We start from the raw sequence: 25,308 nt of genomic DNA, 5'->3' as shown, positions 1-25,308 counted from the left end.
GGAGGAAAGGTTTCCGATTTCTGGCCATCGATAGCTTACACTGCGAGGGGGAAAAAGGGCAAACGTTTACGTTTAGGACGGACCTTTTCGGTCAAGCGAGCTGCTCGGAAAAGGTGATGATGATGTTTGTTGTGGATTAGAGATATGTTTCTTCCAGGAAAATAGCTTTCTTTCTCAAAGTTCTTAACAAAAAAGTGGCTACATCATCGAGCCCGCCTTCAATTATTTTTGATATTTGGGACGGAGGATTTAAGAAAAGCTTGCCATTATTGGAAATTGAATGTGATCTTTTATCTCATGCATTTCGAGCCCGAGAATGCGCGAGGAATACTAGAAATCGCAAGCGTGGCGAACCATGAATGTAAAGAAGGTTTCTTAATTCCTTCGCGTCAGCATATTTTTTCCCCCGACCAACTAAACATAAGCGATTTTTCCTAGATGCACCAGAAGATAGGACGGGGCCGGAGAAAGACAAATCATTCTTTGGCAATTTCGTTAAACGCTCAAATACATAATGCCGCCACGGTAAAGAACCACCATTCCCATCCCGTGCGGTACTTAAAACCGATCATTATGCTCGTTATCGCACAGGTGAATTCTTTCAGCGCGCGCCGCAGCATATTAGAGCGTTTTTCCGAGCGCCAATCCGCATTCCGTTTGTAGCAGGGGTGTATTAAATTTCTCCGTCGAGGTTTTCCTCCCCGGGGCCCCCCCTTTTTCCTTGCGCCGAGGGACATGGAAAACCGCAACCGAGAGGTATATTGAATTCAGCGGCGAATCTTTCGCGTAACACATTTTCGCAGCATTAGCAATTCAAATGTGCTGCTCCACAACCTGGCGCATGGAAGCTGCTCGTGTAATAAGATGGAACGGGAGAGTGAAGGAGGGCTGAAGAAAACCCGACTCGCACCGGCTGGTGCTGATGCTGAGACGTCGGTGGTTTTGCGGTGAAAAACTCCGTTCGGATGCGTTTCCTAGGGCAGCCGCGTTTTCCAACGCGAGGTACTTCCGAAAACTTAATTCGATTCACTTCAACACCTGAACGCGGTGCGGTTTTTATGGCGAACGGAGATTCACGTTTGGTTTAGTTTTTCCTCGGTGAAAAAAAAAAAAATCCAAAAGATTTCCTTCAGCTTAACCAGGGGGTTCAGAGTTCTTCATCTCCAACACCCGATAACGATAATCGAACGGTACGTGGGTGTATGCGTGTGTGTATCTCAGGTCTAATATGCCATCATCATCAACACCGTCTACGGAATCGGATGATGCGTAAAAATATGGCAGCATAATCTTGCTATCGTAGCTATAGAAAAAAAATGACCCACTATGCAAAAATGAGACACATTATGGCACATAACCTGTATCGACGACTGAACAAAATATTGCATGATCAGTATGTTAGAAGGATTCAGGAGAACCTGAGAAGTAACCCACGCCAATTCTGGAGCTATGTAAACTCGAGGCGCGTTAATACCCGAATACCTCAGCTCATAACGTACAATGGCTCAGTTTCCGCTAATGACCAAGAGTCCTGTAATCTCTTTGCAGACCGTTTTAGAAATCAGTTCTCAAGTGGAGTTAGTTACGACATGCCTCGTTTGAATGCCGCAGTTGCAAATGTTCCGCGTGAATTAGTCAACTTTACTCCATCTGATATTGATGTGTCGGTGGAATCGGTAAAAAAAGCGATTAATACGATAAAGCAATCATTGAGGCCAGGACCTGATGGTGTACCGTCAGCGATATTAAAAAAATGCAGTGCCTCTCTCGCAATGCCTCTGTCCAAGATATTTTCCATGTCGCTTGAACAGGGTACGTTCCCTTTTGCGTGGAAATTTTCTTGGATGTTTCCTATTCATAAGAAAGGCGACAAAAAGCATGCTGAGAATTACAGAGGCATAACTTCTCTGTGCGCCTGCTCAAAAGTATTCGAGGTGATTGTCCATCGTGATCTTCTGAATTGCTGCCGGGATGTCATCAGCAGGCGCCAACATGGTTTCTATCCGCGAAGATCTGTAACAACAAATCTACTTGAATTTGTCACCGTGTGCCATGAAACTTTCGCGTGCGGACTCCAACTGGATGCTGTATACACGGACCTAAAAGCGGCCTTTGACCGTGTGAATCATTCATTACTGCTGGCTAAACTGCAGAGGCTGGGTGTGTCACCATCGCTGGTTGAGTGGTTCAGCTCTTATCTCCACGATCGTCGCTACTCCGTGCAGATAGGTGATGTGTTCTCCAATGTGTTTGAAGGTACTTCTGGCGTACCACAAGGGAGCAATCTTGGTCCTCTGCTGTTTTCAATATTTTTTAATGACGTGACTACTGTGATTCCCGAAAAGGCTTGCTTAATGTATGCGGATGACCTAAGGATCTATCTGCCAATTGAGACTGAAATGGACTGCGATACTTTGCAAACATTCTGTGATAACTTTAGTGATTGGTGCCATCTAAACGACCTAAGTATTTCAACTGAAAAGTGTTGTGTGTTAACTTATCATAGAATAGACAAACCTGTCGTTCATAATTACAAAATCATGGGTACCGATATTGCTCGCGTAACCGAGGTCCGCGATCTCGGAGTTTACCTAGACAGTAAGTTAACGTTCAATGTGCACTACAAGAAAATAATAGATAAAGCTACGAGGTTGCTAGGATTTGTTTGCAAGCAGTGTCAGGAATTCACAGATCCTACATGTGTAAAAGCGTTATATGTCAGTCTGGTCCGCTCAATTTTAGAGTTCAATAGCGTCATTTGGTCTCCGTCTACCGATTATTGGACACATAGAATAGAGGCAGTTCAGCGTCGGCTTACTTGTGTCGCGTTACGACTTTTCTCTCGATCTGTATCGTTTCGACTTGACTATCGTACACGTTGCTTGTTATTAGGTTTACAATCCCTTGACCACAGGCGTAAAGTTGCGCAATGCGTATTCATTGGTAAACTTTTGACAGGAGAGATTGACGCCCCTGATTTGCTGGCTAGAATTAACATATATGCTCCTGCTAGAATTATAAGAAATAGACAATTTTTAGCACCTCAACTACGTAGGCGATTATACAGCCATAACGAACCTCTGTTAGTGATGATGCGAAACTTTAATAATTACTATGAGTACTTTGACTTTAACTCCTCTATGTTACGCTTTAAAAATGAATTGCTGCTTCTTTATGCTAGAGTTAGTCCTTAGTATTAAGCTCAGTGTCCAGGCCGTGATGTTGGCCACACACTTTATAAGAATAAAATAAATAAATAAATAAATAAATAAATAAATAAATAAATAAATAAATAAATAAATAAATAAATAAATAAATAATTTATGACCGTTATATTGGCCCGTTTCAGTTACCCCCCCACCCATCGCAACGGGCACCCTTTCATTGGGAAAATGTGCGTTTTCTCTCCCCCATCTTTTCCTTGCATCCATTAGAAAGGCGTCGGAAATTCCATCAAGTGTGGAGGATGGGTTAAATTTTACGATATGTACTTGCACGTCGTCGTCGTTCAGTTCGGTTTGGGTATTAATGAAAAGTAAAGCGCAATGGCATAATTTTCCGCGTCGTATTTCTTGCCCATATTTTATGTATCAATTATACAACCCTAACGTCTTTCGTTTCTTTCTTTTACTTTCGTTGCAGAATTTCGAAAAGTGTTGACAGTGGAATATCGTTTCGAGTGCAGAATGTGCGAAAACCCTTCGTTGGATGTGTGGAAATCGTTGCTTGAGTGAAGGTTGAAGCGGGAAGAAATTATCTGAAAATCGAAGAAGAAGTGTGGAGAAAGGCAAAACAACGAGCGCGAAAAGAGCGCCATCAAGATAACACGAAACAAATAGCGAATTAGCGAAAATAGCCAATACAAAGAATAACAAAATGTGCTCAACCAAAGTGTCGACGGGTGGCGCGAGGGTGGCGCGGCTGGTGCTGACGGTCGTCGGCTTCCTGTCGACGGTCGCCGCCGCCGCCCACTGGGACCACGCGGTCGATCTGGACGAGAACTACCGGCTACTGTGGAGCATCGCCGGCCAGGACATCACGTTCGAGGTTCAAGCCCGCACGCTCGGCTACGTCGGGCTCGGGTTCTCCACCGACGGCACCATCTACGGCGCCGATATCGTCATCGGGTGGGTCGACGCCGGCCAGGTCCACTTCCAGGTAAGTCTCTCCTGCACCCCTTCCCGCTGGTGATGATTTACTTTATTGAAAACACGATCACAACCCGCCCACGCGCGTCTTCCATCGGTGTGACATCGACCTCGCGGAAGAACTCGCAAGACCCAAACCTATGATCAACCCCTGCGTATGTGTGTGCGACGGAGGTGGGGCCTTTTGTTTAACCGCCTCTTATGCTCCTCCGCGTTTTGGGAGTCGAACGCCGAACCGCATTGTTCTTCCACCGGATGTGTTTGCGATCGTGTCGTTCGATTATTAGTTGATCTCGCTCACAGCGGGTTTCCCCCGCTTTTTTCCTTCACTTTATTTCGTCGCATTAACGATCGATTCGTTGAAATCATTTGTGCGGCATCGAAATGCGTGGAGGACGCAACTTGCCGCGCAAAGAACAGCCGAGGTTATGCGATTCTCTTGGCGCGATCCTGCAAGGCGAGGAGTACCAATAAAAGAAGAAAAAACACAGGGCAACGGTTAGAGCAACATAAATCACACAAATGAGGTACCGGGAAGTGCAAAAAGGTATAAGGAAAAGGATTAACCCCAAAGTGGCTCGAAATCAACGGGTCTTGAATTTTTTGTGAGCTACAACGAAAGAGGAAAAATGACGAAAAAAGCCCCAAAGGATATGCCTCGAGTATAATCTATGCTTGGCAAACGTACACAATTTGCAAATGATGAAACCATTTTGGGGCTACTTTTGTCTCTCTTTCACTCCAACACTATCTCCGCACTCATCCCCGGTCGGTTATCTGTGTTTCACGATCGGAAGATGAACCAGCGAACTTAATAAGCAAAGTTTCGGGTCAAATCTTTATCCGTTTTCCACTCTGGGGACCGAAATCTGCCATCGTTTTTGTGCCATGTTGTGTTGTGGTGGGTCTTTCTCCCTCTCTCTCTCTTCGGCCAGCATAATGAATACATTCATAAAAACTTACGATTCTATTATGCTCTCCGGCGTTGGTTGGGCCCGCGAGTTTGTGTGTGTGTGTGTTTGTTCTGGTGTTCAGTTTCGTCTACGACTCCGACGAGCGACTGTTTATAATTTAATTAATGTTATTAATGAGTGACGATAAATTTCCCCGCTTTTCTTTCGAGATATGCGCCTCCGAGGATGCTTTCTTCTTTCCTAGTTCGGGTTGCCTTTTTTTTCTTTGGTGTTGTCTTAACAGTTGTCCTCCTTTTGCTTGTGATTTCATTTGCTTCCCCGACCCGATCTGGGGTCACTGATAAGCGAATGCGGACTTGCTATATCCTACACACACCCTCATCGGTCGGTGGGGAAGGGTGGAAAAAGGGCAAGAAAATCAAACAAACTGTGCGTGCCACTTTATTTTCGTTTGGCTCGCAGCTTCATCTCCTCGCGATAAGCATCGCGGCCCGCCGTGCCGAGGGGTCGATGGCATTTTCTCTGTCTCGGACTCGTCATAATTAGTGGGCGGTTGCTCCAACAACTCGGTTGGACTCCGAACAGAGCGATGGCTGTGTGTGTTTTTTCAGTCAAGCAAAGAACGCAGCGCGACAAGAATTAGCGCGTCAACAGTTCGCTCGAGTGCAACCATTTTTTTTTTTCGTCTTCATTTTTCCCTCAACACTGGAAGGAAGAAAAAAGTTTCACTCGTGATTAAATCCGACCGAGGTTCTTATGACACGTCGCGACAGAAGAAGGTTCCGTTCTGTTTGATGCTTAATGAAGAACGTTGTTGATGACAGCAGTTTAAATCACTCATTTTGTTCCAATGGGTTTTCCTTTTTTGTTGGTAAAGTAAACTCAACAAACAAACGAATTTCCTACCCATATCGAGCCGGGTGGATCTCGAAGTCGTCAAGTGTTGGAAGAAAATTCATCCACCCGGCAACCGAAAACGAAAGGAAAAAATGGTGGAAGACGGCAACGATAATACCACCGTGGAAAAGCCGATTAACGAGGGGGAAAACGAGGCGTTACGCATCCTCAAAACTAGTGTCGGACCGGGCCGAAAAGCGTCTGAGAAGTCCGGCCCACGGGAAGAGACCACTCCGTTATGCAAATGTGTTACTTATCAAGCCGTACATTTGGAGTTTACTCGCTTTCTCGTCTGCGGTCGTTTGGTGCAATGTTTTGTTTCGTTTTTTTTGCTTTTTTATTCTTTTTCCTCGAAACATCCGCACATTCGTCTCCCCAAAATGGCTTCCTTTCGTGAACGCAACACGAGTTGTGGTGAGCACAACAACACTTCGCAGCAACAAATGGCGAGGGGAAGGAAGAAAAAAAAACGAATGGAAAATAAATACAACGCGAACCCCGGGCAATATTTTCGGGGCGTGGAAAAGCCAACACAGCATACCAAACCTCCTCCCCATTCTTCTGCGTTTGGGAAGCGCTTTTCCAACGCTGGCGGAGGGTCGCGCCGTTTTGCCGAAAAGTTGCCGAAAAACTGTTGCATAAATTACGTCCATCACCTGTGGTGGGCAGGCCTTTCAGTCGCAGCTTGGGTTTGTTGTTTTTTGGTTCGTTAGTGTGAGGTCCGGACACACGGACACATATGCACACACACACACACACACACACATGGACACACAGAATCATCATTTTCATTGGTGCGCCTAAGTGTAGCTCGTTAGTGTGATGATTTAAAGGTGGAATTGAACGAGTTCTTACCATCTTGCCATCCCATGTTTCCCACTTTCCTTATCTACCAATCTACGACGTATCTTCTCTCTCGTGGTGGTGGTAAATTTTGACGTCAGAGATGGTTAACAATTGATACAGTTTTCGAGCCCCGTTTCATTCTCCTCTCGAGGCCAGAAAACCTCAAGGCTGGATGGTGATTTGAATCAATTTGAAGGAATGCAATCTTCACCGCGGCATATCGGAGGAACCCCGAATTAAAAAAAAACGAAAACGACATACAGATAGATAAACTCACTTGATTGGTGGCAATCGTTTCCATTCGGACACCACCACCATTCGGGACGGGGGGGGGGGGGGGGGGGGGGGGGGGTCCATCCCTTTTTCCAGACGCGTGGACCCCCGCCGGGCGACGCGGAACAAAGAGAAAAGGTTTCGAAATCGAACTCGTTTTACGGAAACAAAAACCGGGGCAGCGTGGAAAACAAAAAAACAAAAACCCTCCCGAGAGCGGGGGGGAGTGGGGAAAGATGGAACTAGTTTTTGGAACTGTGTCTCTCTCGGGGGGTTTGGCATGTTCTGGGCGTAGACACGCGGGCCAGAGCTGTCCCGGTGGGACATAAAAATGATATCATATTAAGACGATGGTCAAGACGGTTCGTTTTGGTGGTTTGAAAATGGTTTGCGCTCCGTTTATTGCATCACATTCGGGGCGGGTTGAAGGTCTCAACCAGTAAACGGTGTCTCAAGACGCAGCTGGATGTAGAACTCGCTTTCTTGCTTTTTCGCCGCACTTTCTGGGACCGTGCGTAAATTATGACGGTGTAATTGAAGATGAAGGGAGCATCAGTTGAGTTGATTAAAATCAATTTGTTTTGATTTGAGCCCTCCCCGGGACGGCAGCGTGTGCCGTTTGCTGCGCGGTCGGTTTCGAATGGACTTCATCGTTGTTTTTTTTTTTTTATTTGGCAAGATCACCCCCCAAAACGTTGAGCTCACGTTCACTTCGCACGGGTTGACGAATTTCTCCAATTTACATTCAACTCCAAGGACGCTTTGATTAATACGCTCCAATCTCCGCCGGACTGTCCGGAGTTGTTCTTCTCGGAGGGATTGGGATGCAAGACTCCAAACGCCAAGCTAAAGCATCCTTCCATCCGGAGTTCCTGCTTGGTTAGATATGTGTGTGTGTGTCTAGGAAAGATCCCGTCCGTAGTATCCCATCTGGTGCCCGGTGGCCACGATGACGGTAATCCTTCAAGTTTTTACCATGGACGGTGGCCCTTTTGGATAAGTGGAGAAGGAGAGGAGAAGAATGAGGTACCATTTATATCCCAAGGAAAAGTGCACCGGAACCCGGGATGCAGTTGTGCATCAAGTGCAAAGTAGATGCAAACGAACGGTGGGAGCAGATTTTCGTCTCATGTTTCCCACTCCTCGCCGGGAACATGTTTAAAGAGGGCGCCTGAAGTGGGTGGAAGGAAATTTCCAGATTAAAATGCGACCGTCTGCCACTTGCTGCTGCTCGCCTGGCTTTTTGCGTCTTATCAATTTCCAGCCCTTTGCAGATAGTTCCGGGGGCGAGACATTTTCGCATCAAAAATACCTCTTCCCGGGACTGCATTTGTTTGCTTTGTCGTCACATGAAAGAACGTCAGAAGTGTGTAATAACAATCGCATTACTTTGAGATGGGCTGGAAAAGGGAGCTTCTGTCCCTGTTCTTGTGGATGAATATTTTTGCAAGAATAGCTCTACGGCAGCTGAGTCCATCGCCGGCTTTCCCCCACCCCCCGGAACGACTACACCTGCTTTACACGTTTTAAAACAATTTAATATCATGCCAACCGAGGACAGCGATCGTGCGGCGACGCCGGATAAACAAATCTTTAACACAAAATCCTCCGGTTGTGTGAGAAGTCCCTGGGCTGGATTTCCGCAAGCACGAAAGGACGCGCCGAAACCACAAAGCGTCGGTCTGGACGTTTTTCCGGAGCCATTTTATCTTTTCGCCCGGCTGACTGAGACGGATAGTGCCCGAGGCACAATCGTTGTCCAGGTTGAACGATTCGAGTTTTGGCCAGAAGTGCAAAATAAAACTACATCCTCCCTGGTGGAAAGTCCTGGTCCTGGACGGGAAGGGGAGTTCTGGGAGTTTGGAAGCAGGTTGGTCTCGTTGGTGTGTTTTGGGGATGAAGTCTAAATCAAGCCAGTGAACCCTGCGCTGTGGGTTCCACTCCTCCAATCCTCCCGATGGGGGAGGGATTGGTCCCGACTGATAAATGTAATATGCAAATTTCGGAAAAACCTCCCCACACCGAACAATAACCGGCTATGACTGTGAATGGCATCGTTTCCCCGAGAGGTGTCCCTATTGCGCCCGAGGATCCGCACCCGGAACCTGGTTTTGTGATGGACTTCCGGGCGTTCGCCACGACACGCACCTAAGCGGACGGTCTGTGAGAATGATGCCACTTTACGGGACGGGACGTCATGTTCGCAGTGAACCGGATCTAGACCGGGAGGACCACCTCAAGCCATCAGACGGAAGGAATGCCATTGTGCTCGTACGATGATCACCATCATCCATGAGACGTTCAACAGAGGAAATTGACGAGAGCAAGGTGATTGACGCCAGATATTGGACAATTTCATTCTGCAGTCCTTGGCATCGGACTTCATGTGGGCAAGTTCCCAAGAACGTCGTCGTCGTCGGAACGGAATTCGCCTTTTCAGCTTATCCACACTCCATCCGGTAGTGGACGCCGGTCTTCACCGGGTAATTTTTCCCCGGAGAAAAGAATAAACTCGGAAACGTGGGTTTGCCATTTTTCCCTAATGGCGAATGGTGTCTGCAGTCCAGCGCGTCGTCGTCGACCCAGACATACGGAATAAGAGGACCAAGGAAAATCGTTCAGCTTTAAACCCCGGACGGTGACTGCCTGTTGCAGCCCGAAACTGGGACCGGTTTCTGGTTTCCATCCTCGAGGGCACGAACACGCCGAAACGCCCCCGACAGACGTTTTAAAATTCCAAAGCATAAACGCACATAAACGTCACGAAAGTTGGCGAAAAACGGAAACTTTCGATAGGGGACGGCACCGGGACGGAGGCGGTCTGCGATGTGGTTTGCAAACATTTTCGAAAGAATACTCATTTCACAATGATAGAGATTTATGATTTGCTTACCTTCCCACCACTTCCGGTGCACGGCGAAGGGGAATTTGGGAAGGGAAACAGGGACGTGAAGCAGGAAACGTAGATCCCAAACCCAAACGCTCCGTTGTGGTATTCGTAGGCCTCCCAAAAAGTTTGGCGAAAAGCTTTTTTTCAACCTTCTAATGCTTCTACCAAGTGACGGGCACGGGGGAAAAGGGAGAAACGGTGCGGAAAGATGATAAGTCGACAGGGAAACGCATACAGCGCATGAGAAAAAGGCAGAAAAGGGGACGCTCTAACATTAATTGGTAGGAGGAACGACTTTGGACTGTTATAAATATTTTTTCCCTCGCACATTTCTTTTGGTTGAGTTCTTCGGAAATTCCAATTTCCTTTTCGCCAAAACGGGGCAAGAAGTTTCCAAAGCCGCGAGGATCAGCGAGTCGAAAATCGGACGGTTTTGTTTGGTGGACCGGTGGTATCTTTTATTACCTTTCATTTGGAGTATCTTCCGCCCCCGGGGTCCCACCTTCCCCGTCCGGTGCTGCAGGGTACGGTTCACGAAAGCCCCGGGCCGATGCAAATTATGACCCGGGCCACTAATTTGAATGATTTATCACCGGCCGTGTGGTTGTAAAAGGTTGAAAAAATGTTGGCTAAATTTGCTTTTGAGACCTTCGGAGGGCTATGGGAGTTTTGCTTGTACTTTGGCCTCGCTCTGCCATTAATCCAGATCGGCACGCACTCTTGTGGAAGTTGCCGGGTTTTACTGGCGATGGCCAGTCGTAATAGCCCCGAGCTCATAGCAAAAGGCTACCGGGCAAAGGGAAACTTATTGCTCCGAAAAGACCGCGATCATAAAATTGTAAATCTTGTCTTGAGAAATCCCAAGAAATGAAATATAGCCCAACCGCTAAGCTACGACTCAATCGGCGGCTGTTTTGTTTAAAGTGTTCCATTTGCCAAAAAAAAAGATCACTTTTGTGGCCCGCAACCATTTGAAATTACCCATCATCATCATCATTGACACCGTCAGTAAGTAAAAGTGCGTAATGGGAAACGTCAACCTCCAACGGGGCCTAAATGAAAGTAACTGTAATGACCCAGAAAAGTTGCACCTAGAAAGGATGGATAGCTCTCAGGCACTTTGGAAGTTGCCTGGACCTCAAGGGGAGCGTTGGAAAAGTTGACCAGCGATCCCCCCCAAGGGTTTGGATGACATGGCCGGTAATGATCCGGGGAATATCCTGCGCGATAGGGCAGCTTACCGCCCGCAACCGGAAGTATCCGTTACGGAGGGCAGGCATTAGCATTTAGATTGAGTTCGTCCCTTTTTACCACGCAACACTCGACACTCATCACGGATCGAAAAGGGCACAAAGCCAACGACCCAGGCTTGCGCTATTATAAACCTGCCAGCTCGATGTGTTTCTTGACGTCCACCGACGAGAGGCGCGCCGTGAGAAATGACGGGGAAAAAAGTGTTGGAATTCAATTTTTGAAGCCATTCTGAATCGAAATTAGTTGGGCAACAAGTTTTCGATTCCAACACCGGGTCGAAAGTTGAACAGATCCAGAAGACACTGCCCAAAGCCGTTGAAAGTGATCCCTCAAAGTTGTAACTAGTTAGAGCCACAGACACAAAAGACCCCTTCGGTGGAGCAAAGAAGACTGTCTTATAGCTTCCAAGACCATTCACCGAAACTTCCAGTAGCAGGTTGCAATGTGCTGGTTTTATGGTGCCCCTTCTATTACCCTTAGGTATTTTTTTCCGTCTGTCTGAGTGGTTCAGAATCTTCTTTGATGCTTTTGAAATGTGGCATTGCATCGCTGTTTACGACGATGCACCCCGTTCCAAATGAGGGCTTCTGGATATATCCATCGGACGGAATGAAATCCCCCAAAGAATCTGTGATGGAGGTTAAACGGTCCCGAACTGCTGACGGTGTAATTCTGGCCGGGGCAGATTGGTTCCGAGAATAGATCTCCGCTGAGCGATGGTGTTTTTGGATCGACCTAATGAATTACAATATGTCCCCGGTCGGACAATATAGTACCTCATCGAAAAAGTTCTTCCATGAGGGTTCGGATGCTCCATCTTGTTTTTTGTTTTCATCTGCTTTCACAAAAACACACATAACGCTGGACAACAGCTCGGGAGGAACTCTTTTATTCGTGCAAAAACATATTTTCCTCGCTCGATGAATGTAATCACTGCGTCCCGATCGGAATGTTCTGCCCCAATCCATCCATCCATCCCATTCCGATGGTTGTGCGCCGATGCTGGTCGCACACAAACAAACCGGGGACAGTAATAATAATTTGGCATCATATTTGTCTGCTCCACATGCTGCAAAAGGGGAAATGGTCCCTGCAAGATCTTGTCCTCCGATGGCGACGACGACGACGACGACGCAAAACTTTTCCGTCCCGGAATCATAACAAAACCCGATCGGTGGCGGGGGGAGTGATGGTAGTTCAAGTAAGAAAAATAACCACCGATAGCGTTTACCGTTTGGTGGTACCGACGGTAAGCTTATTTGAACGAAGTGCGAGAACAACAGCGAACTGGAGTATGGGAGGAAAATAAAAGGCGTCGGAAAGGAAGACGCGCTCGATTTCTGCATTATGATTCCTCATTTGCTTGGCGTTATGTGTAGTCATAATAATCATAACCTTTCGTCTTATATGCTACTCACGCTGGGGCTCTCCGAAAGGCATCGCCGAGCCAAAAGGAAATCGACCCCGATGTCTGGTGCCAGTAGCAACATCCTGTCTTTGTCTGTATTAGTGTGTGTGCCTGTTTGAGTTTTTTGTTTTTTCTTCCCATCTTTTCGGGGAGCTGAGAGCCCTCGAGCCTGCTGCTCGCCAGATGGTGGCGGTCTTTACGCGGCGGTCCCACCAGCAATTGCTGGAGGATAATATCCATTCTATAATGATGATGACGCCGTCAATGATACGTTGACGACGCTATACGGGTATCTTCAACAGCACCAGCCGAAGATTTCCTAAGTCGGCCGCATGGATCCATGCTTCTTTTCCTCCTGGATCTTGCTCGAAGTAATTGGTTCTCCTACGTGTGTTCGTGTGCCTGTGTGTGAGAGTGCAAGATTAGCCCAGATTCTTCCGGTACCCGGTACCGACTCTCGTACAGGAGGTAGTTTTGTAATTTTTATTAATTAGTGCACATTCTCCATCGCGACTGCGATTGCAACCGTCGGGAGGGCCCGAGCTGGCGCCGGTGGAAAATTGCTAACAAGCCAACTACACACTTGACGCACACTTACTCAGGCCAATTTCAACCTCGCCCGGCATGGGAGGAAGGTCTCCGGTAAAACTTTTGCTACAAATTGTTTACTTACTTTAATTCAATTTCGTTCCGTTTCTCGTGCTGCCCACCTTTCCTCCGTAACTACCGGTCTTTTTCGACAATGGACAATGGCTGGCAGGGTTGGGTACGCGGGTTGGTCGCCCACTTTCCATTAGTTTTTCCCGCTCGAATAGATTGCCATTAAAAACGCGTTTTTATTGCTGCTGCGAGAGGGAAAAGAAGTGCGCAAAAGGTGAAGGTACACACATGGAGAACGATGTTCCTCGGGGTCTGCGCTTACACACGGTTAAATCTCGCCCCTTCCCGAGAGGGACCCGTGGTGGGCTTTCGATGGCAGTGACCACGGTACGGGTCCAACGGAGAATAAGAGCAGAGTAAACCTCCGGTTGCGGAGTCCCGGTTTGACGAGGGAAAGAATAATTGCTTTTAATTAACATTACTCTTGGCCGTCGACATCGCCGTCTTCGTCGTTGTCGGTGCACCCTGCAGCGAAGGGTGGCCACTCCCGTGCACCGGTCTCTACGCGTAGCTTGGAATGCTTTAAGGTCGCAAGTACACATTTCTCGATGCTGCAGTGCACCGCTATGCTAAGCAAGTCGGGGGAAACGCTTACGTGGTCTTGGAACTTGATCTTGCATTTAGTTTTTTTTGTCTTGTTTTGTTTTGTGTACGATCGCGATCGTTTTTCTGTTCTTATGTTTGATTTTAGCCGTCCAACATCTCCGACCGGAGCTCGACAAAGAGTGAAATAATCTGAATTTCAGTAAGCCCACAAAACATTAAACTCAAATACTTTAACCTACCGGACGTTGGCCAGAGGTAGGGTCGTTCTGAGAACCAAATAGGAGAAAGAAAACGGGGAACATTGTGGGAAGTAGATAGACATTCAGACAAATCGATCGAAGCGTACAAGGGAAACATACCTTCAACAGTAGACGGGAGTCGGAGAAAACCCCGAGGGGCAAAGAAGCCGACGCCGATCTCTTTTTCGCCGGTGATATTGAAAAGCGACCAAAGAAGCGCGTGAGAACATCGGCGGCTGATAGCGACAACTCTTTATTTCGTTTTTTTTCCCCGCTCCGAATGGGATGCCAGCAGATGACTCACGCAGACGGACGCCGCAAGTAATCGCAACGAACCGAGCGCGCGGCTTTGGGTAAAGTTTTTGGGATTTTTTAAGATTTACGCTCAATTAACCTCGCGCGTCGTTTACGATAGAGGGAGTCCTTTTTTTCCACCCGTTCGGCTTCGTCTTTCCTTCCAATCTCCCTTTGGAATGTCATCGTCGAGTCCTTTTCGAAAATTCCCATCCCGAAAGGACTGGCCCCGGGGTCCGAGGGGCTCAATTAACGGTCGCAGGGGGAAAGGCACATTCTTGAGGTGGAATGTGAAGCAGATAAGAGGGCACCCAACACTAGCATTAGCCCGACCGGTGAGATACGCGGACTCCGCAATGACACGGACGCACACAGAAGCGGCAAGCTCCGAACTCTGTTCGTCTAATTTTGAAATGATTGATCGAACATTCACTCCGTCATCATCGCGCCAACGCCGTCATTAGGGTAAATATTGGACGACCGAATGGAAGGCGCACACAAACACACAAACACACACACACACACACACACGGACAAATGTATACCGTCTCATCGTGCACTTCTATTTCTTACCCACGCCTTGGGGCGCACACTTCCGCCGGGTTGGGGGATTTCTGGGCTAGCGAAGGGGGAGGAGAATTGCATCATGGCGCCCTCCGACACAAATCGCACAGAAGCGAACCAGTGACTTGACACTTTCGCAACCCCGACGTCGTTGGAAGGTTATTTGACACCGATAGTTTCAATCAAAAGTCTCCATCGTCCATCATCCAGCAGGCCCCCCGAAAACCAACCCGTGGTGCGGGTCGTGGAAAACCCGGCCGGCACGAAATGGAGCGGAAATTGATTTCAATCAATACTCTACCCCACCGCAAAACCGGCGTTTGTTTTTCGCTGTGTCGTGGTGCGCCCTCTGTCGGTGGAGGTCACTTTCAAATCAAACCCAAACGGTTCCCCAGGGAGGGAAGTTTGGAGGGAGTTACGGATGGGGCGGGGGAATAGTGCACAAACTTCGCCGGTGTGACCCGGAAAAAGAAATGTGTTTCCTTCTCGGGGTCATGGCGTGGAGATTTCGGGAGGCCCCACGACCACTTCCGGAAGTTGGTGAAGCGAACCTCGGATGCGTCGGTTTCTCGTTTGTTTCTCGTATAAGGTTTTTATTTTCCTACAGGGGAAGATGATGTTCCCTTTTTTGTGCCGACTCTGCCGAGTGGCGAGTGGCATCATAAAAAAAAAAAACGGGTGGCCCAAACCGGGGTGGAAGCCAAAGAAAAGATTGATTCCGAGACGATCTTCGCCACCGGGGGAATTAATTTTACTTTCTGGGTCAGACATTAAGGGGGTTTTCGCTCTCGGTCGTTGGGAACTTTGGGAGGGGGGGAGCTTAAAAATGTGGCGGTCTGTAATCAAAAGTTGAATTAATTCTTTTTTGCTTTCTGACTTGGCGTCGTCCCCAACTCATCACACATCACACATGCATGCGTGTGACGCGGGGTGTTTACTGGGTCCGCTCCGGATTGCGAACTTTCACTCACTGCAGCAGGGCTTGATGATGGGTTCTCTACCGAAAAATGGGGTGTCGAGGACCTCGAAAATAGGGGAGAAAAAGTGAGGGACACCTTCGAAGGTGTAATTATCAATCGCGTCGAACATTGGCCGTCGTGCGGGAAAATGGTTAACTCCGGTGAAACAGCAACTTTCCGTGCACGCCGAATCAGGCCACCGAACGTACATCCGCCGCTCGGTTGTGGTTGGTCGGTCGATAATCGTGTGTTTAATTAATCAAAAACCTACCGCGGGTCTTCTTGTGTGTGAATTTGTGAACCCTTATATTTGGCGGCGTTGAGAGTTCGCCTAACCTCGATTTTTGGTGGAAGAGAAGATCGGTCGGTTAAACGAAACCGACTCTCACCCAGTTGGAGGAAACGAAATTAGCCCACATTTGCGCCACACGAAAAAGTCCTCCCGATCCTCTCAACTCCAACCCAACCAAGGCCCCGACAGGCCAATTAATTTTGTCTTTTCCAGTAGTGTGTATGTTGCGCTATATGCCGCTTTAAAATTAGTCACCCAATTCAACCACGCTCCGCTCGATCTGCATCATTCCGCCGCAGAGAACCATCTGTGTTGTCACACGGTATGTGTATGTTTTGTGTGTCTCCCGAACTCTCTACGGAGACCGGTTCAGCTTGTTTCTTGGGTCCGTAAAGTCAAAAGCCGACACTTCCGGACATTGGCGCTCTGCGCGTTTGAGGAAGGTTTGATCGCCGAACTCCTGCGGGGTCAGCACGACGTGAGAGAGACAGAAAAGGGATCAACGGCGAGACAGGGCGACAGAAATGTTTTATTATCTGCCTCTCGACATCTTGACGACTTATCCACCCCGAGAGAGGACGGCCGAAAGGCGACATATCGTTGTGGTTTTGCTGGCGGTTGGGCAACGTTTGTTTTTCCTTTTGCTTCATTTTTCTTCATTCTTTCTTCTAAAAACCAAAGGTTTCCATTGCTCGCCTGCTTGTTTGTCTCATCCCTGGGACTAGTCGGGACGGGTCCACCACTGAAAATCTCCGACGTTAGCCTAGGACGTTGGGTTGGGTCTCGAGCTCGGCAACAACATTTCAAAGAACGCTCGACTCCGGCGGGTCGCTCCGTCTCCAAGTTAATTACTTTTTAATCCTTGTGATGTTTCGCCCGCGCCATGTCTCGCACCGGTTCCCCAGACCCGCACTTGACTCACCGAGGACGACACACTCGGATAAGGTTTGAATTCCATTCGCCTTGCGCCAGCATTTTGTCACCGTCTCTAAAAACAGGTGGCCGCCGCGTTCGTTTGGAGGAAGAGATCCGTAGCGACAATCTTTCTTCCACTCGCTGCGCTTGCGAAGGATAAAACTTTCAACGCGGCATTAGCGGCTAGCGTACATCGCACAGCCTGACAGGCGATTAGGAATGATTACATTTCACATTCCCGTTCCCGGTGGAAAACTTTTCAAGCTCTCCACCATTCTGCGAACGTGAGATTTTATTTTAGCTCCATTAAATCATCGCCAATCGCGGCGACAACAACTCCTAGACCTCATTAGTCCGATTCACGAGCCAGCCTGAAATCAATTTACACCTTCGGGCGTTGTGCAGATCCGTTAATTTATTTGGACAACATAATTCACACCCTCGAGGACTAGAGTTCGGGGAGGGGGTGTGCAAAAAAAATAAGCCGCCTCCGTAAAACAGGCCCTCCCACGCTCTTCGCGTCTTAGCCGACTTGAAGTGCCTCCGAGGTAGGTTTCAAAAGCGACCGCCAACGGTAGAAAAACTTCCAAAAAATCGCTTCCCATCAGAACCGTTGGCAAAGGAGTGTAAATTGTCACTTCACGCCCGGACCTCGATTCGCACCGACTGGAAACCCGGGTCGCAAGGAAGAGACCCTTTTCCGAAGGTGGAGGTGACCACGAAAGGTGTGAAATAATTAACACCACCACCAGCACCACCGTTCGGTTGCTGCCAGCTGCTTTACCATCTTCAGGGTAAACCGAACCGAACCGGCGACCGGCGGCCGATTATCGTCACCGTGGCCGGAGCTGGACGTTGACCATGATCCATTTGCGTTTAGGGTGGTTGATTTTCATAATTTATACACACCCAAACCGGCCTCCTGGTTCGGTGAGTTTAATTTATTCACTCAGGTTTATGCAGAGGCTTCCTTCCTGACGCGCGCGGCTTGATTCCTTCGGGCGGGGAGACCACAAGTAAAAAAATTAACCCATGCGAATAAAAGCAAAAAAAAAAAACCAATGTAAACACACGAGAAATGGAATATAAAGTTAAGCCACACCGATTCACCTCAACCCTTCATTCTAACACGTTCTTTTCCTTCTTTTTTGTTCTTCCTCCTCAGGACCGGCACTTCATCATGACCAGCAACGGCGAACCGCACGTGGATCCATCGCAGGACTACATTCTGCTGCTCGGCTACCAAAATGCAACCCACACGGTGCTGCGCTTCCGCCGGAAGCTCGATACGTGCGATACGGTACACGATGTGCCGATAACGGTAAGTTCCCTCTGGACAGTGGGAGAAGGGTTTGGAATTTGAATTGAACCGAACGGAATGCCACCGTTGGGCGAGCGCCATTGATTACGGCGACAATCGCGATGCGAATTGGGAATGGAATTTGAATTAACTTTAAGCGGTTCAGTTAATCCCGGCGGGGGGCTGGGTGGGTGAAACGATTTACCGATGGGACTTTGATTGATTTTAATGGGTGTTGCGCACCATACTGTCCCTTACGAGATAATTAGCATTCGATACAAGCTTTCAATGGAGGAAGAAAGCCATTCTAGAGCTAGTTAAGATATTCTTCCTTTCCTTTCCGAGATTTAGAACTCTTTGTGTTTAAATATGGCATCACAGGTTACACCATAAATTATTACTCGTTCAGAAGAATCCTGACATTCCCCGAAATGATGCAAGATGGTGAGAATGAGACTTACATTAAGTTTATCATTTTTCTCCCTTACCATCTTGAGAAGGGAAATCTTTCGTTTCAGCTTGTTTGTTTTTTTGTTCGCGCGCAGAGATTCCGAGCGCATTAAGAATGGTTGTTTTTGGATGGTATGTCAAGGAAGTAGAAGGGGGGTAGAACAGGGACAGGAATGGCGCTCCAGACACGATGATGAATTTATGCAAATAGCAAAAATTGCGCACTGTTATGAATGCAAATTCAAATTATAAAACGCTTACAGCCACCGGGAAAACGCGCTCATCCCGAGTTTCTCCTGCGAATGTTCAGCTGCATCGGGTCGGGAAGGTGGCGGGAGGAACGGTTGGGAGGGGGGTGGGGGTTTCGGTTCGGTTGGCAGTGATGGATGCACAATTGCGCCCGCGCCCCGGGGAGAGGGTATTACTTTCTTGCAGTGGTTTGCTGAAAAGTTAGATAAATTTTGAAATTCTCCCCGGTTTTCCCGAGGAGAGGCGTTTTCCCGCGGGGTAGGAGAGTATCATGGATGGCCTCCCGGAGGCGGGTTGTGCCGGGAAATCCACTGAAAACCCATCCACTTGGCTGGACGATGGACGAATCACAAAAACCGACCCTTCCCAGACCCTTCCCAGACGATTGGTCAGGATGGTAAAAACATTTTCAGACAAACCTCTTCCATCCATCCAGAGCCAGGACTCTGCAGGACTGACACTCGGTTCATTGAGCAGATTCGGTTACCTCACCGACGCCGTCCCAGGGTTACGACCCGGGTTACGGACGGAGAGCAGACCGTGAAGGGATTTAAATAAATTTACATTTGAATAAGCCGATAATTGAAGCGAATGTCTGTCCCATCTCGACCCGTATGCTGGTGCTATGTTGGCGCTACTTCACCGGTTTGATGAACTTGTCAGGTGCAGATGTGGCGCCCCATTTTATCCCCCCCCAGAGGTTCATGAAAAATTGAAGCACTAGCACATTCGATCGATAACACTTTCGGTTCAAACATTAACCAGGTGCCCGGTTTATCTCTTTCGCTTTCGCTTGCAGAACGACACCATCCGCATCATCTACATGTACCACAGCCGCGACCCGAAGAACGGTGCCCAGGGCATCGGCACGCTGCCCGATCCGACCGACGCGTTCAAAGACTCCGTGCCGATCTTTCTGACGCAGCGCGTCAACCAGGTGCCGATCGAGCTGGACTCGCGAACCCGGACGCTCGAGTTGCGCAACAAAGACGTCCCGATACCGCAGACGGACGAGAACCTGCGCTGGTGCACGACGTTCAAGCTGGACCAGTTCGTCCGCAAGCATCACATGATTCGGGTAAGTGGGAGCTTCCTGTTTAGGGTTCAGGGATGGTTTTACGACCACGACCTGCTCCTCTTAATTGGATGATTTCTCACCATCGGATGTGTTATTGTTTTTTCTTCTCCACAGTACGAACCGATCATCGAGAAGCGATCGAACATTCCGCACCTGAAACACATCGTGCTGTACGAGTGCCAGGGGTCCACGCCGGAACTGGAGATCATGTCGCGCGAGTTCGGACGCTCCTGCGGTCAGGTGGAGAAGGAACTGCTGACCTGCAACTCCATAGTGGCCGCCTGGTCCCGCGGATCGGAGGTAAGTCTGAAGAGGTCATTCACCAAAAAAAAAAAAAACACGGAGATCTTCCCGGAATCTTGCCCGGAGAACGTGCCCGGAGTGTTGAGAGTGATCTCGGTACCGATTATGAATTCCAACAGCGAACAAATCCAAGTGGCCTTTGAAGGGAGAGGAAAAAAAACTGATTTACCTAAACTCCACCATCGTAAACATGTCAAAAAGATCCTATCCCTTCGGGGATGGAACATCTTGCGGCCTTTGTTGGGCACGCATTTAGCGGCTTTTATACGACGGTGAAACGCTCGATCAGATTGCGTGTGCACGTTGAAGATGTAAATATATAATTGCTCCAGAGAAGCCGTGGCGGACGGAAGGCGAGGAGAGGGAGGAAAGAATTATTAAGGCTACAACGTGCACACCTTTCGGACATCAACCGAACGCTGTTTCGGAGACAGACCCCGAAAGGGTGAAGGACTATGATGTCGTCGTCAGCGTTCGACATGACGTGAATAATAATTGTGAATACCGCCCGTCCGCCTTCGTCTTTGTTCGCCGAGGGCTGCGTCATGCTGGGCCTCGCCATCGGAACGATCGATTCGTGGCATCAATTTGTTCCCCCCGTACCTGTTGGAATTCATTTCACCAGGCCTAGACACGCGTGTTTGTTGAGGTGTGCCTACATTGTTACTAACTGTTGTTTGGGTGTTGTTATTCTCTTCCACTAGGGCTTTACGTACCCGCTCGAGGCTGGTTATGCGCTGGACTCGTACCAGGCACGCTTCTACATGATGGAAACGCACTACATGGGCTTCCAGAGCAACTCGGTCGATCTGACGCCGCGCGTTGATAACTCGGGGCTGAGGTTGTACTACACGACGACGCTTCGGAAGCACGACGCTGGAGTGCTCTCGGTTGGTATTCAACCGAACTGGCGCCACATCATCCCGCCGGGCCAGGATCAGGTGCTCTCCGAGGGTCACTGCATCGAGGAGTGCACCCAGCGTGCCTTCCCCCGTCCCGGAATCAACATCTTCGCCGTGATGATGCAAACCAACCATATGGGCAAGAAGATCAGCTTGCGGCAGGTTCGCCAGCGGGAAGAGCTGACACCCATCGCTCACGACACGAATGTTGACGCCAACTACCAGGAGTTCCGTCGGTTACACACACCCGTGAAGGCACTTCCCGGTGATCGGTTGATCGCGGAGTGTACGTACGACAGCACGGGACGTAAGACGATCGCCCTCGGTGGCTACACGTCACGCGACGAAACCTGCCTGGTACTGACGCTGTACTACCCGCGCCAGAAGGAGCTCACCTCGTGCCACTCGATCCCGAGCCTGCCGACAGTCCTTCACGCGGTCGGTATCAACGAGCTGGCGGCCGGCACGAACCCGATTCGCATCTCGTCGCCACCGGAAATCGCCGGCATGACGCTCGAGGAGCGCCTAGTCACCTACGACTGGCGGGTAAACTTCAACGCCTTCCAGAACGTCATCCGGAAGGGTGCCTTCAAGCCGCTCTGCTGGAGCGCCCGTAATACCCCCATCCCGGTAAGTGTTCTCCCCCGATCAAACTCATCAAACTCACCCCGATGAATAAATTTAATCTCCAATCTCCGAGCACACCACCACCAGCCAACACCAGATCCCGGGCAGGGCCTTTGGTCAAGCTCGGGGTTCCACCACTTGACCTCATTCTCAGCCGTGGCATCCGTCCATTCGACACAACTGCCCCGGTCAACAACTCCCAAAGGAACTAATGAATTTTCAACTCTTTCAATATCCAACCACTAACTCCCACGATCCGTTTTCCATTTTCACCACCGAGTGGTGGGGGGAGGAAAAAGCCGCAGCCGGAAAACTTTCCGCCCGCTACCGCTGCCGCCGCCACCCCTTTCGACCGGTGAAAAAGCGGATTATTTATCAGAAGAAAGGACTCCCGGACCTCCGGGGCGTTCGGTTCGTTCGCAGAGTACTTTATAAATCAATTTTATGCAAATATTGAGGTTTTTTCCCCCGCATGAGCCCTTCCTAGCGGGCTCGGCAGGGCGGACGCCAAAGTTTTGCACAACTTCTAGCCTCGTTCCGGCTACCTCTTTCCCTCCATTTGCAGGGCGAGGGTAGTTTATGGGAGAAAGTTTATCGGTGGTTGTGCTCGGACTGATTGTAGAATGCTCGAATGGTCGGAAATGGATGCTTTGTAATACCTTTGCCACGTCTTTTTTTCTAACCTGCTTGTTTCCATGTTCTCTCTCCCTCTCTCCCTCTCTCATCTTCTAGGGTACGGACAACATTGATGCCTATGCACCGGAGCTAACCAAATTCTGGCGCCCGATACCGACGTGCAGCTTTAGCGGTGGCACGTCCGCCGGCGGTTCCAACAGCATCAACCGGTTCGTCACCGAGCGGGACATCAGCCTCGACTGGCCGCCGCTGGAGGACGAGCGGAACAACGTGATCGAGGGTGCGGCCCGCAGCAAATCGATCCGCAGCTCGGCCGCATCGACGAGCCTTGCCGCGGGGTTGGCGACCGTGTCGCGGGTTATTCTCTTTGTCATCTTCATCAACACCGTTAGGTTACTGTGAGGAGGAGACGGAGCAGGCGGAGGAGGGGCGTGTGACCGATAACACGTACCCCTCACCAAACCAACGACAAGCACCCCGCTTCCGCCAGCCGCGGAAAACCCTCGGGGGGTTAGTGTGATAAAACCGAAAGGGCAAAGAGAAAAACTAAACTACTCTCCAGGCCACGGGACGAAACTCCGACACCGGCGGAGGGCGGTCCCGGGCCCGGGCGTTAGGTAGGGAGGGCATCAAGCGTGTGATACAAGACTGGGTCTATTTTATTCGTTAGGCAAAACGTGAGCCGGCGTCGGGAGAGCATGTATAGGTAGGCTAAAGGCAGGCGGGCTTTCGCGCGACTTTCCGCGTGAAAAGCGTCCAAAAACCGATCGGCCGACGACACTCGTCGCTGTTTTTCGGACAAATTGTGTACATTACGTAAACATTAGTTGGTTCCCCGCTAGGGTAGTTGGGTGTGTTTCACCGTTTCACCGACGACCTTTGTTGAAGGGAGGTTTAGTTGAAGGAAAACCAGCCGAGAGATACGAAAAACAAGTCCACTAGTCATTTTACGCGAGCGGGGAATGTAGTTGAGTAGTGTGTATTTAATTCAGGGATATGTAAATGAGGATGTGGATCGCTTTCGGGGATAAAAGCCGGGTGTGTGAGTGAGCCTTTGCTTCTTCCGTAGTCGAATGTGATGATGATGTTCTTCTGCCGGACGGAAGGAAAAGGTTTCATCCTCGAACAGGAGGAGGAAAATTGAATCCGATTGATGAACCACTCGCACGGTTTTACTAGCTCGATACCCCAACCCCCAAACGAGACACACACCCACACAATCACACCTAAAAACCCTTTCGTACCAGGAAGGAACACTATTTGTAAAGCAGAGCATGTAAATATTAATAGGAACAGTAACAAATTGAAAATAAAATATTAAAATCGAATGCATAAAATTAAAGACATACAAGACTTGCCGTTTCGAGTTGGTGATGGTCCGAAAGAAACCTGGTCCGAGCGTGTTGTGTTGCAGGTTCGTTATCTAATTGTTCGGCAGCATCGAACTGGATGCATTGATCTGATTATGCAAAAAGCGGCGGAAGGCTTTGTGCATAGGCAAAGTTTCCGCTTGCCTTCGTTCGGTTATCGGAAATGCGGCTTTTCTGCAAGCTTGTGGACAAGTGCATCGGAACGGTTATCGTTTTTAACTTCGTACGGGAAGTGTTTGTGGGAAGACCACAATCATGGTGCATGGTTGAAAGATGTTCCGGGAGATGAAAGGTCCCAGGCACACATACACACGCACACAATGGGGTCGTCTATCCGGTGGGTTTTTGTTCTTTTCCGCCCCATTTCAGAGTGAACGCAGCAGAACAAGTTTCGATGAGCGCAACCATGCAACGGAACTCTGGGAACTTACATCAAACATTCAAATTATTTCCGAAACAAACTTGAACGTTTTCTCAGTGGGCCACGTTTACTGGCCGGAAGGAAGGCCCCTCCCGAATGCGTGTGTTTGCGCACATACAAACAAGTGGCTCGCCCAGCATGGCGTGCTGAGTGAATTGTTCTACACAACACAATTGCTTTGCGTTCGTTCGTTCGTTCGTTCGTTCGTTCGCTCGGTGGCCATTATCGCTTGCGAGAAGCGAATGGCGACGGTTTGCACTCGAAGTGCAAGTGCACGATGTGGAAAATGGTCCGACATGCAGTCCGGAAGAAACAACGTCCTCGTCGAACGCACCCGCACAGAACCGGAGAACAAGAACTTTCCCCCCGCCTCCGGGTGGGGAATCGGTGTCGGTGGAGTGTTCCGGTTTTTGCACATCCGGTCTCTAGAACGTACACACACATACATACGCGCGGGACCTTCGGACGATCCTTCGCGAAGTTTAAGAAGCTGCAAACGAAAAGATAAATGTTTGCAGCCGGCAAACAGAAAACTCGAGTGCACGAGAAATGGAACAGCATCTCCCCGGGCAAGTGTTCTGGGCGAGTGGAGGTTCTACATCCGAGGCTATAAGTCAAATCCATCATGGTGAGTGTGTGCGTGTGTGCGTGTGTGTGTGTGGAGAGGTTTTCCCGTTTCTGAATTACTAGTTTCTCTCCCTGACCGAAGGCTCGTAGGCCAGAGCTAGGATTTAATTTTATGACAAATTTCCTGCCCAAAGATAAACTCCATTCTCGGAATGATGTTTGCGTTCGCTTACTTTGGCGAACGTATCGTTCCAGGCACCAGTACCGGCACAATGGTACTTCGGTTGGGTTGGGGCGGCAAAGAGT

General features: G+C 49.1%; 1 protein-coding gene across 1 annotated transcript; it reads left to right on the top strand.

The window, feature by feature from the left end:
* The first annotated feature begins 3,876 nt into the window (after nt 1-3,876).
* On the top strand, nt 3,877-23,046 carry LOC131285568 (MOXD1 homolog 2-like). The gene is made up of 6 exons (XM_058314428.1): nt 3,877-4,158; nt 18,265-18,420; nt 19,898-20,176; nt 20,291-20,476; nt 21,184-22,011; nt 22,741-23,046. The coding sequence occupies exons 1-6, from the start codon at nt 3,877-3,879 to the stop codon at nt 23,044-23,046; spliced, it is 2,037 nt and encodes a 678-aa protein (XP_058170411.1).
* The last annotated feature ends 2,262 nt before the right edge of the window (nt 23,047-25,308 follow it).

This window comes from Anopheles ziemanni, chromosome 3, assembly GCF_943734765.1.
Source record: "Anopheles ziemanni chromosome 3, idAnoZiCoDA_A2_x.2, whole genome shotgun sequence".
Lineage (NCBI taxonomy): Eukaryota > Metazoa > Arthropoda > Insecta > Diptera > Culicidae > Anopheles > Anopheles ziemanni.
This window is presented reverse-complemented; position numbering and strand designations above follow the sequence as displayed.